At 50.8% G+C, this 18,459-nt stretch overlaps 1 protein-coding gene across 4 annotated transcripts in view; it reads left to right on the forward strand.

Moving 5' to 3' along the window:
* Nucleotides 1–812: 812 nt before the first annotated feature.
* The window catches only part of LOC306768395 (myocyte-specific enhancer factor 2C-like), a 35,499-nt gene continuing 17,852 nt past the window's right edge, over nt 813–18,459 (forward strand). For 3 of the 4 annotated variants that reach the window (XR_013771657.1, XR_013771658.1, XM_079256740.1), the window contains exons 1-4: nt 814–1,006; nt 1,986–2,125; nt 7,040–7,185; nt 8,682–8,885. Coding sequence is in view for 2 of the 4 variants with exons in the window: in XM_079256740.1 (XP_079112866.1) it covers nt 7,132–7,185; nt 8,682–8,885 (258 nt within the window). In the remaining 2 variants the exon portion in view is untranslated. Of the gene's footprint in view, nt 1,007–1,985; nt 2,126–7,039; nt 7,186–8,681; nt 8,886–18,459 lie in introns of all 4 variants that reach the window. The other variant, XM_079256741.1, reaches the window with a different exon arrangement.

An 18,459-nucleotide genomic window follows, 5' to 3' on the forward strand; every position in this document is an offset into this window, starting at 1 on the left:
TGGGACATGTTGGCAGTAGCGTAGAGCTGACGGGCTGCAGACGCTCACAGCACACTGTAAAAAATTAACAGTCAACTAAACTCTGAAGTTACGGCTAAATAATTCGGTTTACTCGAAACAGATCCCATTCTGTCAGTGAAACATGAAACTCGTCGAACTACGGCACAGAAGAAGCATTAAAAAGTCAGTACACAATTAAAACTCCAACATAAACATTCAGACATGTATGAACGGGACATGGTGGCATGCAGGATGACGGGAATGAACATAAAATAATAGAATTCAAATGGAATTTAGTTGTTCAAAATCATTAACAACACAAGAAGTTTGTGAAATTATAAATTAGAAAATGTCTTGACAGTCTAGATGGAAGATTAAATGACAGATGTCTGTAGTGCTTCCCTGTAAATGGAAACAAGCAAAAGCAAAGTAATCCAGAATAATAAAAAATGGAAATAATCCCGAATAAAATTGTGACATGATCCAGAAAAAGTAAAATAATCCAGAAAAAGTAAAATAATCTGAAAAATTAGAACTAATCTCGAACATTTTTTTAGTCCAGTACAGTCTGTCGGTAATCCAGGATGAAGTTTTCTGCTTTAATCCAGAATAAATGTTGTTCCAGAACAGTTTTACAGTGCAGGACCCCAGAGGCCCCCGACCGTCAGCAGCATATTTCTGCCCCCCCAGCATGGTGACACCTCACAGCTAAATATAGTCGGACTGGCGGCGACAGGTGAGCGCGCTCCTCCTCTGACGTGCACGGAGGTCGCAGGGTGTGTGAATGTGTGTGTGGCGGTGTGACGGAGGGGGCGGCGTTCGGCGTGGACGACCTCAGCTGCTCGGTCTGCAGACGGCTCAGATCTAGATCCGGGTCCTGTAAGCCAGCTGGTCTGGCTTCACATCGCTTCACCTTTTCTGCTGCTTGTTGGACAAAAGGACGGAAGAAACCCACAGCTGGAGCTGCTGGGCGTCTCTCCAGGACACGACTGGACAGGAAGCACTGGTGAGTGAGCTGGACTGGGAGACAGGACCAGGAGGACCAGGAGGACCAGGCGGGGGGGCCAGGACTTTTCCATACACCGGAAAATGAAGGGAAATATGTTCATATGAAGACTAAACTAAAATAGGAATGCTGGGGTTTTATTCACGACCAGTGGGCAGCGGAGAACAGAACCACGAGCTCATCTGGACCTGATTCTGTCCTCGTCCTGCATTTTAACGCCACAGATCCAAACAGACCCAGAAACGTTTAATATCCATGAAGTTCTGCAGAAACGGCTCGTCTTTAGACGTCCGAACAAGTTTACGTCTTAAATTTGCTTCATGTGGGGCTACATGTAAAGGTCCAACCTGATCTGATCCTGTCCTCGTGTCTTTGTCTCTGACTTGGCTCTAATCCTCTAAAGGCCTCTTGATAAATAGTTCTGAGGCTTTAGGAAGCTTTTAAAAGATTTTCTTTGCCCATTTGGAGTTTTTTGCCTTTATTTCCAGTCCAGTTCTAGTGCCAGACCAGAGGAACTTAACTGACCCATGAACATATCAGCTTGTCCTGTTTGAAGTCGTCTTCTTCTTAGAATCAAACAGGGACTTATTTATGTTAACATGATCATATCCTGGCTAGCATAGGTGCTAAAGTTGTCCTTTTAGTCTAAAACAGCAGCTTCAGTGACGTAAACGCTGATGAATTTTAAACTGATTATAAATGGCTTGAATGATCTTTGACCAACAATCTGATGTTGGAAACAACGAAAACCAGTTCAAGAAGCAGAAACCAGTCTGGTTGTTGTGTTTCTAACTTGATTTGATCAGATTATTGGTTGATGGATTACTGGCGCTGCAGTTCCGCCGGTGTCCGCTGGGGGGCAGCAACGCTCCTTTACGTTTGTTAAAATGTTTTCTTCGGGTTTAAAAAGCTGTTTTTAATAAACTTCTTTAGTTTTTATTTAACTTTCCACTTTTTTCTCCTCCTGCGCGTGCGCCAGCGCGCGTGCAACGCCTCCTGCCGTCCGTCTAGGTGCTCGCTGACAGCCGGAGAGGCGCGTGCGCGTGCAGAAGGAGGACCGCCGCGGATGGACTGAAGGAGCCGCGGGACGGACAGCAGACATGCGGGACTGAGCGCGAGGTAAGGGCGACGTGTGGTGCGCGTGCGTGAAGACGCGGTGAGGGTGTGTGCGCGCGCGTGATGCGGGCTGTGACAGATAAACAGGAAGGAGCTGCGGACTCTGGACAAGTTTCCCGGACCGGAGAGTTCGCCTAAGACCGGGACGTTTCCCGCTGCAGACCAGGTAAGACCGGCACCGATCCGGACCCTGATCCGGACCGGGACCTGGACCCAGACCCGGGTCCACCTTCATGGTGCGTTCAGGAGCAGAGGTATCCCCAGCCTCCAGGACCCGGGCTGGATTCCTGGTCCTCTGAGGAAAACTTATGTCGCGGAATGTTTTCCTGCAGTTTTACAGGAAATAAATCCATCTGAGTCTAATGCTCATCTGAGGAGCAAAAATAATCTAAAAATGATTTTTAATTCAACTTTTAACTCATTTTGTTTCCACAGAAAGGAAAACGTTTGTTGTTTTTTTGTTTTTTTTTTTAATTTTTCTTTTATTTGTTTTGGTTTTATTTGGAACTTTAGTGATTCAGCTGCAGGTTTTGGGCTTTTTGGACTAAAAGTCGGGTTTAGTCTGGAGAAATTCATCACTTTGGTTAAAATCTGCAGAAAAGATGCAGGCAGGACAGAAAACGGATCATTTAAAGCTTCACAAAGTAGAAAAACAAACCAAGAAAATGTGGTTTTGTTTTGGTTTAAACCGCTTGGAGTCGATAGAAAGTCTGACGTGATGATCAAGTTTGTTGGACTCTGGAATCGTTGGGAGTTTATGTTGGACCGGAGACGTGGTCCAGATCCTGATGAGACGTTTGCATCCAGAGAGGATCTGAGTAAAGCTGCTGGAAATGTGGGATTTATCTCCTGAACATGTGCTCCAGCGTGGCCGCCACAAACTCCCAACCAGACCACATGTAGCGGATCAGGCTATGTCTCCGACCTCAGCAGGACTTTTAATCTGCGGGTCGCTTCAAGTCCAGACTCTGTGGACATGCTGCTCTGCTGGACGGCTCGCCAACGGCAGACACGACTGGAAAGCCAAACTTTTCCCGCCAGAACTTCCAGGAACTTCCAATCATGAGCTGAAACTTCCATCGTCACGGTGACGTCTGCGTCCCGCATCAGAGACAAAGTCCTGACAGGACGGCCTGGAGGTCCCCCGGCAGCGTCCACCTGCTCCCAGTTGATCCCACTTGCTCCCAGTTGATCCCACCTGCTCCCAGTTGATCCCACCTGCTCCCAGTTGATCCCACCTGATCCCAAATGATCACACCTGATCCCAGTTGATCCCACCTGCTCCCAGTTGATCCCACCTGATCCCAAATGATCACACCTGATCCCAGTTGATCCCACCTGCTCCCAGTTGCTCCCAGTTGATCCCACCTGATCCCAAATGATCACACCTGATCCCAGTTGATCCTACCTGCTCCCACGTTGATCCCACCTGATCCCAAATGATCACACCTGATCCCAGTTGATCCCACCTGCTCCCAGTTGATCCCAGTTGCTCCCAGTTGATCCCACCTGCTCCCAAATGATCACACCTGATCCCAGTTGATCCCACCTCATCCCACCTGCTCCCAGCTGATCCCAGTTGCTCCCAGTTGATCCCACCTGCTCCCAGTTGATCCCACCTGATCCCACCTGCTCCCAAATGATCACACCTGATCCCAGTTGATCCCACCTCATCCCACCTGCTCCCAAATAATCACACCTGATCCCAGTTGATCCCACCTGCTCCCAGCTGATCCCAGTTGCTCCCAGTTGATCCCACCTGATCCCAGTTGATCCCACCTGCTCCCAGTTGATCCCACCTGATCCCAAATGATCACACCTGATCCCAGTTGATCCCACCTGCTCCCAGCTGATCCCAGTTGCTCCCAGTTGATCCCACCTGATCCCAGTTGATCCCACCTGCTCCCAGTTGATCCCACCTGATCCCAAATGATCACACCTGATCCCAGTTGCTCTCAGTTGCTCCCATCTGCTCCCAGTTGATCCCACTTGCTCCCAGTTTATCCCAGTTACTCACAGTTGATCCCACCTGCTCCCAGTTGATCCCACCTGATCCCAAATGATCACACCTGATCCCAGTTGATCCCACCTGATCGCAAATGATCACACCTGATCCCAGTTGATCCCACCTGCTCCCAGTTGATCCCAGTTGATCCCACCTGATCCCAGTTTATCCCAGTTGATCCCACCTGATCCCAGTTGATCCCACATGCTCCCAGTTGATCCCACCTGATCCCAAATGATCACACCTGATCCCAGTTGATCCCACCTGCTCCCAGTTGCTCCCAGTTGATCCCACCTGATCCCAGTTGATCCCACTTGCTCCCAGTTGATCCCACCTGATCCCAAATGATCACACCTGATCCCAGTTGATCCCACCTGATCCCAGTTGATCCCACTTGCTCCCAGTTGATCCCACTTGCTCCCAGTTGCTCCCACCTGATCCCAGTTGCTCCCACCTGCTCCCAGTTGATCCCACTTGCTCCCAGTTGATCCCAGTTTATCACAGTTGATCCCACCTGCTCCCAGTTGCTCCCACCTGCTCCCAGTTGATCACATCTGATCCCAGTTGCTCCCACCTGCTCCCAGTTGACCCCACCTGATCCCAGTTGATCCCACTTGCTCCCAGTTGACCCCACCTGATCCCAAATGATCACACCTGATCCCAGTTGATCCCACCTGCTCCCAGTTGATCCCACCTGCTCCCAGTTGCTCCCACCTGCTCCCAGTTGATCCCACTTGCTCCCAGTTTATCCCAGTTGCTCACAGTTGATCCCACCTGCTCCCAGTTGATCCCAGTTGCTCCCACTTGATCCCAACTGCTCCCAGTTGATCACACCTGATCCCAGTTGCTCCCACCTGCTCCCAGTTGCTCCCACCTGCTACCAGTTGCTCCCACCTGCTCCCAGTTGATCACATCTGATCCCAGTTGTTCCCAGTTGCTCCCACCTGATCCCACCTGCTCCCAGTTGCTCCCACCTGCTACCAGTTGCTCCCACCTGCTCCCAGTTGATCCCACCTGATCCCAGTTCATCCAGATCACTCAGGAAGGTCCAGCCGATTTTCCCTGTTGTCATGGTGATGTGATGCCAGTTTCCTGTAAGTTTAAAGTAAAAAGCGCAGAAAGAAGGTTTTACGGCTACGATTCGTTCTGCAGGTCCGACATGAAACACGTGAAAGTCTGGAAATACACGTAAACTTTACAGGGATGGAACATGCACGCCTCCTTCCACACGCCTCCTGCAGACTGGGTCGTGTAACCCTCCCCGATCGGCGTGGGACGTGTACGGAGCTCCATGAACCAGATCTGGTTTGAAGTTTGAATGTTTGGCCTCTCTGTGATTGGCTCTGGAGCAGAGCAGACCTTATTGGTTCTGGGTTAGGTGTGTATGTTTGGACTTGACGTATTGATCCATACTTTACTCTTACACACATGTAGATACGAGTTAGTAAACTTCCCTGTCCTTCGGTGATGGTGAAAACATGAAATATGCTTCCTGATGTTCAAACTTTATTCTAAACTTTCTGTAAAAAGTAACAGAATAAACCAGATAAGTTGCTTCTACGACTGATTTCATGTTTTCATGGAGGTCTGCAGCGATGTGGACGGTGATCTGTACCAGCAACTGGTAATCAGCTGTCTGTCAACTGGTAATCAGGGCGTAATAAGCTGTTAGTCAACTGATAATCAGGTGGTAATCAGCTGTCTGTCAACTGATAATCAGGTGGTAATCAGCTGTCTGTCAACTGGTAATCAGGGCGTAATAAGCTGTCAGTCAACTGATAATCAGGTGGTAATCAGCTGTTAGTCAACTGATAATCAGGTGGTAATCAGCTGTCTGTCAACTGGTAATCAGGGCGTAATAAGCTGTCAGTCAACTGATAATCAGGTGGTAATCAGCTGTCTGTCAACTGGTAATCAGGTGGTAATCAGCTGTCTGTCAACTGGTAATCAGGGCGTAATAAGCTGTCAGTCAACTGATAATCAGGTGGTAATCAGCTGTTAGTCAACTGATAATCAGGTGGTAATCAGCTGTCTGTCAACTGGTAATCAGGGCGTAATAAGCTGTCAGTCAACTGGTAATCATGTGTTAATCAGCTGTCAGTCAACTGGTAATCATGTGTTAATCAGCTGTCAGTCAACTGGTAATCATGTGTTAATCAGCTGTCAGTCAACTGGTAATCATGTGTTAATCAGCTGTCAGTCAACTGGTAATCATGTGGTAATCAGCTGTCAGTCAACTGGTAATCATGTGGTAATAAGCTGTCAGTCAACCGATAATCAGGTGGTAATCAGCTGTTAGTCAACTGGTAATCAGGTGTTAGTCAACTGGTAATCAGGTGGTAATCAGCTGTTAGTCAACTGGTAATCAGTTGGTAATCAGCTGTTAGTCAACCGATAATCAGGTGGTAATCAGCTGTTAGTCAACTGGTAATCAGGTGGTAATCAGCTGTTAGTCAACTGGTAATCAGGTTGTGATCAGCTATTTAAGCAGGTGGTAATTGGGTAATAATCAGCTGGTTCATCAACCGGCAGTCAACTGGTATTCAGGTGGCAGTCAACTGGTAATCAGCTGTTAGTCAACTGGCAATCGGTGGTTATCAGCTGGTTTATGTTAACATTTGAACACCAGTCAGGAGTTTTATTTGCTTTGTCCAGGACAGCGTTCCCGTCTGACCATCTGCAGATGGTTGGGTTGGTTCCTGCAGAGGAAGCTGCTTCCAAGTCGACATGGCGACAGGCTGAATCATGACGCACACACCACATGCACATTTCTGTTCATGGTTTTATTTGGTTTCCTTGGAAACAGGCTGACGCTGACACGTATAAAGCGCTTGTTCCTGTGTCACGTATTTTCCTGCAGAACTATGTCAGAAGTTCTGAATCTAGATGCTGAACTGGTTTTTTCTCTGCAGGTTTGTTCCAGATCAGAACTCGACCGTCAGGAAACCGTTGGAAGACCACAACATAGAACCGAGCAACCAGAAGGAGAAGAAGAACAGTGGCGATGGGGAGGAAGAAGATCCAGATCGCACGGATAATGGATGAACGGAACAGACATGTAAGAAAACACATGGACACGCTACACACATGTAGATACACACATACATGTCTACGCCTTAACTGGACCGGCTCTGGTCCTGACCTGTTTCTGTGGTCCCTCCAAATGACGGTCCAGATCATGTGACATCCATGATACATCAGACGGCTCAGATCACCATGACAATGGGTAACAAGGCGTCATCGTCTCCGAGACGGGAGGGGGTGGGGGTCTCTTCCTGTTTTGACAGGAAGTGAGGGTACATGTGCTTCCTGACTCGTAACCTCGGCGCCCTGTCCTGGAGACGGGTTCCTGCCTCCATGTGGACTAAAGTCACACAGATAAACAGTTTGTTTATTTGTAAACAACATCCTGTTGCTGCTGTGTCGGACCAGAGAATGGTAGTAGAACCAGTAGAACGTTCTAGATGTTATTTTCCATCTCTGCCCACAGGAATCAAACCTCCGACTCACCTGGAGCATCAGCAGGTTTTATAAGAAGTCATGTGACAGTTTGATCCTGTCGGTTCACCTTATTGTCCAGTAAACATGTCACAAATTCAGGACAAGTCTTTGGATCTAGGATGTTTTGGACAATATTAAAGGTTCTAGATGTTTCCTGCTCCAGAAGCTGGACTAGGGATGTCCAAGTCTGGTCCTCGAGGGCCACCGTCCTGCAGGTTTGGGACATAGTAGAGTTCTCCTCAAAGAGAAAGGAAACTGTAAAGTCTGCAGGACCAGAGTCTGACACACTTGGCGTGCACATCTCAGTGTCCATGTTCTAGGTTGGACCCGCAAACTTCCCGTCCTTCCAGCTCCAGAATGAAGGGACACGTCCAGGATGGACATGTCCAGGATGGAGGGACATGTCCGGGGTGGACACGTCCAGGATGGACACATCCAGGATGGATGGACATGTCCGGGATGGAGGGACACGTCCAAGATAGATGGACACATCCACGATAGACACGTCCAGGATGGATGGACACGTCCGGGATGGATGGACATGTCCAGGATAGACACTTCCAGGATGGACACGTCCAGGATGGACAACCCTTCATGAGAAGACTGCGTAACAGAAATATTTATGCGATTAAAAAGATCAGTTTAGAAACTGGAAATAGACAGTTAGCTACCAGCGAGCGTAAAGTGGCTAAAGCTCAGCGATGCTAACTAAACATTTACATAATGAAGAGAATGAAGTTCCAAAAACACAAAAAGGTTGAAAATATTTTTATTTGAGGTTTTTATTTGTTCATCTTCAGCACAGAGCAACGCCGAAGCGTCTGTTGAGATTGGGTATACTGCCCTCCGGTGGCAGGGCGGTGCAACAACATGCAGACATGTTGCATCAGCGGATTAGTCCAGAAAAATACCTTCAGATAAAATCAACAATAATTTCTGGTTTAACCTGTTGAACCAGCAGCGTCCAGAGTCTGAGACCACCAGGACCTGGTGTTGCTGCTTCAGTCATACGACAGGAAGCGTGTCTCATCTTTGTCCTGCTTCTCCTTCCAGGTGACGTTCACCAAGCGTAAGTTTGGTCTGATGAAGAAGGCGTACGAACTGAGCGTCCTGTGCGACTGCGAGATCGCCCTCATCATCTTCAACAGCACCAACAAGCTGTTCCAGTATGCCAGCACCGACATGGACAAAGTCCTGCTCAAATACACCGAATACAACGAGCCGCACGAGAGCAGGACCAACTCTGACATCATGGATGTGAGTCAGACGCCGGCTCGGTAGAAACTCATGGTTTTACAGGTTTATAGTCTGAGATCAGTACGGCTTTATGTGTTTCCATGTTTTAAACAAAGTCAGTCCCACCTGGACCAGTTGGTCCCACCTGGATCAGTTGGTCCCACCTGGACCAGTTGGTCCCACCTGGATCAGTTGGTCCCACCTGGACCAGTTGGTCCCACCTGGATCAGTCGGTCCCACCTGGATCAGTTGGTCTCACCTGGATCAGTGGTCCCACCTGGACCAGTTGGTCCCACCTGGATCAGTTGGTCCCACCTGGATCAGTTGGTCCCACCTGGATCAGTCGGTCCCACCTGGATCAGTTGGTCTCACCTGGATCAGTGGTCCCACCTGGACCAGTTGGTCCCACCTGGATCAGTCGGTCCCACCTGGATCAGTTGGTCTCACCTGGATCAGTGGTCCCACCCGGACCACTTCACTGGTTCTTCATCCTGCTGATCGGATCACGTGATCCCACGAGGACAGTCAGGATGATGTGGCGACTGCTTCTTTCATACCCGACCCTGACACCCTCACCAGTTAATCTACTGGTTGGAGAACGTTCCAGAACCAGAATCTCCGGGATGTCCTGGAAGTGTTCTGATTGCATGTGAGGGTGGGAATGAGGCGCCTGGAGGCCCAATCCTCCAGGGACGTCGGGACGGAGATGTCCTCCAGGGACGACGGGACGGAGACATCCTCCAGGGACGACGGGACGGAGACATCCTCCAGGGACGACGGGACGGAGACGTCCTCCAGGGACGTCGGGACGATGGGACGGAGACGTCCTCCAGGGACGTCGGGACGATGGGATGGAGACGTCCTCCAGGGACGACGGGACGGAGACATCCTCCAGGGACGTCGGGACGATGGGACGGAGACGTCCTCCAGGGACGTCGGGACGGAGACGTCCTCCAGGGACGTCGGGACGGAGATGTCCTCCAGGGACGACGGGACGGAGACATCCTCCAGGGACGACGGGACGGAGACATCCTCCAGGGACGACGGGACGGAGACGTCCTCCAGGGACGTCGGGACGATGGGACGGAGACGTCCTCCAGGGACGTCGGGACGATGGGATGGAGACGTCCTCCAGGGACGACGGGACGGAGACATCCTCCAGGGACGTCGGGACGATGGGACGGAGACGTCCTCCAGGGACGTCGGGACGGAGACGTCCTCCAGGGACGACGGGACATCGGGACGGCGACGTCCTCCAGGGAAGATGGGACGTCGGGACAGAGACGTCCTCCAGGGACGACGGGACGTCGGGACAGAGACGTCCTCCAGGGACGACGGGACGGAGACGTCCTCCAGGGACGACGGGACGTCCTCCAGGGGCGTCGGGACGGAGACGTCCTCCAGGGGCGTCGGGACGGAGATGTCCTCCAGGGGCGTCGGGACGGAGACGTCCTCCAGGGACGACGGGACGTCCTCCAGGGGCGTCGGGACGGAGACGTCCTCCAGGGGCGTCGGGACGGAGATGTCCTCCAGGGGCGTCGGGACGGAGACGTCCTCCAGGGACGACGGGACGTCCTCCAGGGGCGTCGGGACGGAGACGTCCTCCAGGGGCGTCGGGACGGAGACGTCCTCCAGGGACGACGGGACGTCCTCCAGGGGCGTCGGGACGGAGATGTCCTCCAGGGGCGTCGGGACGGAGACGTCCTCCAGGGACGACGGGACGTCCTCCAGGGGCGTCGGGACGGAGACGTCCTCCAGGGGCGTCGGGACGGAGATGTCCTCCAGGGACGTCGGGACAGAGACGTCCTCCAGGGACGACGGGACGGAGACGTCCTCCAGGGACGACGGGACGTCCTCCAGGGGCGTCGGGACGGAGACATCCTCCAGGGACGTCGGGACGGAGACGTCCTCCAGGGGCGTCGGGACGGAGATGTCCTCCAGGGGCGACTCACATGGATTACTATTCATCATTTCACCGTTTACAACATCCTCACAGTGCAGTCAGAAATGCTGCAAATCCGCTTTTATCTCTTTTTAAATAATTATATTGATTATAATATCTGATCAAGTCATAATTATTTCATATTTCTACGTTTTTTTTATCTGTTAACAAAAAAAGACGTTAACGTCGTCGCTTCCCTTCAGCGGAGTCCTGCAGTGGTAGCTGCCACTCTGCACCGTGTACACGTGTAGCAGACATCCTGCACGTCTGGGCCTTGAACGCACCACCGCGCCTGTACCTGAATGCACCACCTGTACCTGAACGCACCACCTGTACCTGAAGGCACCGCCACGCGGCCCACCGCATGGCCGACGCGTCTTCAGCAGGACGATGGAATCCTCTGTAATCTGATGGAAGCTCGTTACCGTAATCTGCAGCCAATCCAGTCTGGTTCATGACTGCAGCCATGTTCACCACCTCCTCCTCCTCCTCCATGTAGACGGCATGTCTGAGCATGTGCTGAGGAGCAGGTAGCATGTGGAAAACAACATGCATGTGGAGGATTAGCTGACCCTGGATCTGCAGCTCTGATGATGATGATCCTGGAGATGAAGATCTGCTCTGAGCCGCTTTAGTCTTCCTCTCAGCCTGAGAAGCTTTCCGACATTTTAGTCCTCTCCAGGAGTTTTCCAGGATCCTTGAAGGACTTTCCAAACCTTGAGATGTTTCTGCGCCATTCACATGAAACCAGTGAAACCAGTAAGACCTGAAAACCTCTACTGCAGTCCAGACGACTGGAAACAAAGTTGATGTAAAACTTCGTCAGTCCCCTGATTGTTGATCTGGATCCAGCTCCGGTCCTGCAGGACTTCTATGTGTCGTCGGCATACACACTGAACTACAGGGGCCCAACATGGAGCCTTGGGGGCCTCCACCTGCAGATGCTGAACTACAGGGGCCCAACATGGAGCCTTGGGGGCCTCCACCTGTAGATGCTGAACTGCAGGGGCCCAACATGGAGCCCTGGGGGCCTCCAACTGTAGATGCTGAACTACAGGGGCCCAACATGGAGCCTTGGGGGCCTCCACCTGTAGATGCTGAACTACAGGGGCCCAACATGGAGCCTTGGGGGCCTCCACCTTTAGATGCTGAACTACAGGGGCCCAACATGGAGCCCAGGGGGCCTCCACCTGTAGACGCTGAACTACAGGGGCCCAACATGGAGCCCAGGGGGCCTCCACCTGTAGACGCTGAACTACAGGGGCCCAGCATGGAGCCTTGGGGGCCTCCACCTGTAGATCCTGAACTGCAGGGGCCTAACATGGAGCCCTGGGGGCCTCCAACTGTAGATGCTGAACTACAGGGGCCCAACATGGAGCCCAGGGGGCCTCCAACTGTAGATGCTGAACTACAGGGGCCCAACATGGAGCCCAGGGGGCCTCCACCTGTAGACGCTGAGTTACAGGGGCCCAACATGGAGCCTTCGGGGCCTCCACCTGTAGACACTGAGCTACAGTGGGCCCAACATGGAGCCTTCGGGGCCTCCACCTGTAGACGCTGAGCTACAGTGGGACCAACATGGAGCCTTTGGGACCTCCACCTGTAGAGCTAGGCTGACCAACCCATACAGTCTTCATTTCTGTAGGAACTAAAATATTTTAGGAGGTGACTCCGTCCCAGGGTTAGAAGGTCCAACAGGATATTCTTGCTGACTGAGTCAACAGCAACAGAGATCCAACAGAACCAGAACCACATGTTGGTTCTGTGTTTACATGAATGTTGCTTGTGCCTTTGACTAAAGCAGTTTCCGTCCCTGATTCTCTTTTCTACATAAATTGCTTCATAAACGATGTGAGACCATCGACTGGTGAAGAAAATGTGAAAGTTTGAGACTTTTGGACGCCCGTCGTATTGGACGTCCATCGTGTCGCCCCCTGCTGGTCGTCGATCTATCTTTACATGTTCAACAACCATGCAGGAGCTGGTATGGAGAGGTGTGTTTGCTGCTGGTCTGACGTGGTGCTGTAGACCCAGACTGGTTCTGGTCCGGGGATGAGGTGTTGGTTCTGGATGACATCCACCTCACAGCCAGGCAGGAATGTAGCAGAAGAGAGGCTCCTTTGTTTGGGTTCATCTCTTGGGTTCTCATGTGGCAGCGTGGCATGCGGCCATGTGTGTGTGAACCGGCTGAGGCCAGATAACTATCGGCTTATTGTTTTCTCCGCATTTAGCCTGGGAACCTTGGTCTATTTTTAAACCAGAGGACTCCTGCATTCCTGCTGCTGCTCAGTTAACCTTCCTCTGCTTCGGCCTGCAGCGTCGCCGTGTGTTTGGCTTCTCGCTGGTTTCAGATTAGAAACAGATGAAGCTGACGTTAGCACACACACACACACTGGCAGAGTCAGTCCAGTTCCTTTGTGTTGGCTCAGATCCCTCCTGCTAAATGGCTGGAAACCAGTAGTGGTCTAAAAATAACCCAGAACAGGGCTAAGAATAGACACGACGGGCTGGGAGTGTGACTGTGGTTTGCTGTGAATGACTGGGTGTGTGTGTGTGTGTGTGTGTGTGTGTGTGTGTGTGTGTGTGTGTGTGTGTGTGTGAGCCACGGGAGGAAAAGGAAGAGAAGCAGATTCAGGCTGAGTCTTGGTTCCCCACAACCTCCTCTTCCTCTTTCCTTTGCCGACCGCCACATGTTGTATCAGCTCCGATAGGAAATAAAAACGTCCCGATCCACATGTCTCCATTCCCGACTTTAGTCTTGTGGTTTTGATCCACATGTCTCCAACTTTCTGAAGGTTTTGCTCGTTCTCCAGGCAGAGAAAAGGTTCTTATCTTGCTGAGGTTTAAGTTCTCGGCTAATATCACAATCAGACTAAAGTTAGCAGCTGGAATTATCATTGGGAATGATCAGCTGATCATGCTAATGCTAACATAGTCTTTTTTATCACTTTTATTAATGCTAATGCTAACATATTAACTCTTTTAATCTTTTATTAATGCTAATGCTAACATATTAAGTCTTTTGTATCGCATTTATTAATGCTAATGCTAACATATTAAGTCTTTTGATCTCTTTTATTAATGCTAATGCTAACATATTAAGTCTTTTGTATCGCATTTATTAATGCTAATGCTAACATATTAACTCTTTTGATCTCTTTTATTAATGCTAATGCTAACATAGTAAGTCTTTTTATCACTTTGATTAATGCTAATGCTAACATAGCAGCTCGTATTATCTTGTTGGACTAATGTTATAAAACTGAATGTGTTTTTCTTCTTAATTAAATCATTTACCATTTGTGAATCATTCTGGTAGAAAAAGGCCTCTAAGTCGTGGGATAAAATCCAGAGATGTGTCAACACGTAGCAGACAACTTCGCTAAGAACCGGTTTAAACTGGATCTTTAGCCTCTTTGCCATGAAGACGTACCATTTGTTCCCGTTTCTCCTGAAGATGAGACAGTTTGATCGACAGAAAATAGGATTTTGGCAGGACTGATAAAATTCTTTGCTATATGTAGTGAAACATGGTGGTTCAGGTTGGTCCTGCTCAGGTGATCTGAAGCTTCTCTCTGATTGGCTGCTGATGATGATGCATCAGCTCAGCAGGTTGGGTTCAGCTGGACCTGCAGAAAACTGATCATGATATTAAACTATCGTGGTGCGTCAGCTCCCCCTGCTGGTGGTGGTCAGTTACTGCATGCAGCTGGTTGATCATTTATTATCTGTCAATAATCACAATTATTGACTTTCAGTCTCCTCTACAGATTAAGCACAGCCGGGTCGGTCTAACCGGGTCCAGACCAGAGTCCGGGTCGGTCTAACCAGCTTCAGTCTAACCGGGTTCAGACCAGAAGCCGGGTCGGTCTAACCAGGTTCAGTCTAACTGGGTCCAGACCAGAGTCCGGGTTGGTCTAACCAGGTTGAGTCTAACTGGGTCCAGACCAGAGTCCGGTTTGATCTAACCGGGTTCGGTCTGACCGGGTCCAGACCAGAAGCCGGGTCGGTCTAACCGGGTCCAGACCAGAGTCCGGGTCGGTCTGACCAGGTTCAGTCTAACCGGGTCCAGATCAGAGTCCGGGTTGGACTAACCGGGTCCAGACCAGAGTCCGGGTCGGTCTAACCAGGTTCAGTCTAACCAGGTCCAGACCAGAAGCCGGGTCGGTCTAACCGGGTCCAGACCAGAGGTCTTTAGGTAATGGCAGGTTTTCACACATGTGGACTAGAAGCATCATCTGAGGAGGAAGAGGAGAGGAGAACATAGATCTGCATCACATAGAAGTTCTTCTCGTTATAAAAGGCAGAACGCTTCGTTTGGAGTTGGGAATGTTGGAAAAGTCGGGAATATCGGCAAAAGGTGGACTACTGGGACAACTGAGACAACTGGGAGCACTGGGATAACTGGGAGAACTGGGAGAACTGGGACAACTGGGAGTACTGGGACAACTGGGACAACTGGGAGTACTGGGATAACTGGGAGAACTGGGAGTACTGGGACAACTGGGAGTACTGGGAGTACTGGGACAACTGGGAGAACTGGGACAACTGGGAGTACTGGGATAACTGGGAGAACTGGGAGTACTGGGAGAACTGGGACAACTGGGAGTACTGGGACAACTGGGAGTACTGGGAGAACTGGGACAACTGGGAGTACTGGGAGAACTGGGACAACTGGGACAACTGGGAGTACTGGGAGAACTGGGACAACTGGGAGTACTGGGACAACTGGGACAACTGGGAGTACTGGGATAACTGGGAGAACTGGGAGTACTGGGATAACTGGGAGAACTGGGAGTACTGGGAGTACTGGGAGAACTGGGACAACTGGGAGAACTGGGACAACTGGGAGTACTGGGACAACTGGGACAACTGGGACAACTGGGAGTACTGGGATAACTGGGAGAACTGGGAGTACTGGGACAACTGGGAGTACTGGGACAACTGGGACAACTGGGAGAACTGGGACAACTGGGAGTACTGGGATAACTGGGAGAACTGGGAGTACTGGGAGAACTGGGACAACTGGGAGTACTGGGACAACTGGGAGTACTGGGAGAACTGGGACAACTGGGAGTACTGGGAGAACTGGGACAACTGGGAGAACTGGGACAACTGGGAGTACTGGGAGAACTGGGACAACTGGGAGTACTGGGACAACTGGGACAACTGGGAGTACTGGGATAACTGGGAGAACTGGGAGTACTGGGATAACTGGGAGAACTGGGAGTACTGGGAGTACTGGGAGAACTGGGACAACTGGGAGAACTGGGACAACTGGGAGTACTGGGACAACTGGGACAACTGGGACAACTGGGAGTACTGGGATAACTGGGAGAACTGGGAGTACTGGGACAACTGGGAGTACTGGGAGTACTGGGACAACTGGGAGAACTGGGACAACTGGGAGTACTGGGATAACTGGGAGAACTGGGAGTACTGGGAGAACTGGGACAACTGGGAGTACTGGGACAACTGGGAGTACTGGGAGAACTGGGACAACTGGGAGTACTGGGAGAACTGGGACAACTGGGAGAACTGGGACAACTGGGAGTACTGGGAGAACTGGGACAACTGGGAGTACTGGGACAACTGGGACAACTGGGAGTACTGGGATAACTGGGAGAACTGGGAGTACTGGGACAACTGGGAGTACTGGGAGTACTGGGACAACTGGGAGAACTGGGACAACTGGGAGTACTGGGATAACTGGGAGAACTGGGAGTACTGGGAGAACTGGGAGAACTGGGAGTACTGGGAGAACTGGGACAACTGGGAGTACTGGGACAACTGGGAGTACTGGGAGTACTGGGACAACTGGGAGAACTGGGACAACTGGGAGTACTGGGATAACTGGGAGAACTGGGAATACTGGGAGAACTGGGACAACTGGGAGAACTGGGACAACTGGGAGTACTGGGACAACTGGGAGTACTGGGAGAACTGGGACAACTGGGAGTACTGGGATAACTGGGAGAACTGGGAGTACTGGGAGTACTGGGAGAACTGGGACAACTGGGAGTACTGGGACAACTGGGAGTACTGGGAGAACTGGGACGGCTCTAACCCGACAGCAGTGACAGAGAGGACAAGAACCAGACGGCAAACTGGACCCAACATGTCTTCATCAGAATATGTTGATCTGGACAGGTATCTGTTGTTGAAGCCGTCCTGGTTCTGGTCCTGGTCCTGGTCCTGGTCCCGGTCCCGGTCCTGATCCTGGTCCTGGTCCCGGTCCCGATCCCGGTCCCGGTCCCGGTCCCAGTTCCGATCCTGGTCCTGGTCCTGGTCCTGATCCTAGTTCTGATCCTGGTCCTAGTCCTGGTTCTGGTTCTGGTTCTGGTTCTGGTCCTGGTCCTGGTCCCGGTCCCGGTTCTGATCCTGGTCCTGGTCCTGGTCCTGGTCCTGGTCCTGATCCTGATCCTGCTCCTGATCCTGGTCCTGGTCCTGGTTCTGGTTGTAGTCCTAGTCCTGGTCCTGGTCCTGGTCCTGATCCTGGTTGTGATCCTGATCCTGGTCCTGGTCCTGGTTCTGGTTGTAGTCCTGGTTCTGGTTGTAGTCCTAGTCCTGGTCCTGGTCCTGGTCCTGATCCTGGTCCTGGTCCTGGTTCTGGTTCTGGTCCTGGTCCTGATCCTGGTACTAGTCCTGGTTCTGTCTGTAGGCAGTTGGCGCCCTCTGCTGGTCAGATCTGTTTCTACAACAGGCTGACGGTCCTGTTCCAGTAAATGTTCCACTTATTAAATTTTTACCAATAAAATCTATAAAATATGACAAACTAAAAGAGACGATGAACAAAGAGGATGAAATATTTCAGAAATATCATCAGTATTCCACCGTTACGTCTCATCAGAAGAAATTATGTAAATTCAATTCAATTCAATTCAACTTTATTTATAAAGCGTCAAATCACGGCAATGCCATCTCAAGACGCTTTACAGACAGAGAAGAAAACATCATGAAAGCCAATTCATAATAGCCTATATAAGGAAACCAACAGATTGAGTTGAGTCCAACTCAATCTCCCATCCTGAGCAAGCACACTGGCAACAGTGGGAAGGAAAAAACTCCCTTTTAACAGGAAGGAAACCTCCGGCAGAACCCGGCTCAGGACAGGCAGCCATCTGCCTCTGCTGTGTGGGGGGAAGAGGACAGAAAGACAACAGACAACAGGAACTGCTACTCCCGGCCAGGGAGACCTGCTGAGACAGGAGACATACATGTTAATGATGCAACACTGTTATTGGGGGGGGATAAAAGAGAGAGATAAAGAGAAAGAAGCTCAGTGTATCAGGAAATGTCCCTCAGCAGTCTAAACCTATAGCAGCATAACTAAGGGATGCTAACCATCCCTAGATATAGGACTTATCAAAAAGATAAGTCTTCAGCCTAGTCTTAAAGGTGGGGAGGGTGTCTGCTTCCCTAACACTAACTGGGAGCTTATTCCATAAGAGAGGGGCCTGATAACCAAAGGCTCTGCCTCCTGCTCGGCTCTTTGAGACTCTAGGAACCACAAGTAAGCCTGCAGTCTGCGAACGAAGTACTCTGCTTGGTATATAAGGAACAATGAGGTCTTTGATATATAGTGGTGCCTGGCTGTGGAGGGCTTTATATGTAAGGAGAAGGATTTTAAATTCTATTCTAGATTCAACAGGC

The sequence above is a fragment of the Telmatherina bonti genome (genome assembly GCF_933228915.1).
Source record: "Telmatherina bonti genome assembly, chromosome: 17".
In the NCBI taxonomy this organism is placed as follows: Eukaryota; Metazoa; Chordata; class Actinopteri; order Atheriniformes; family Telmatherinidae; genus Telmatherina; species Telmatherina bonti.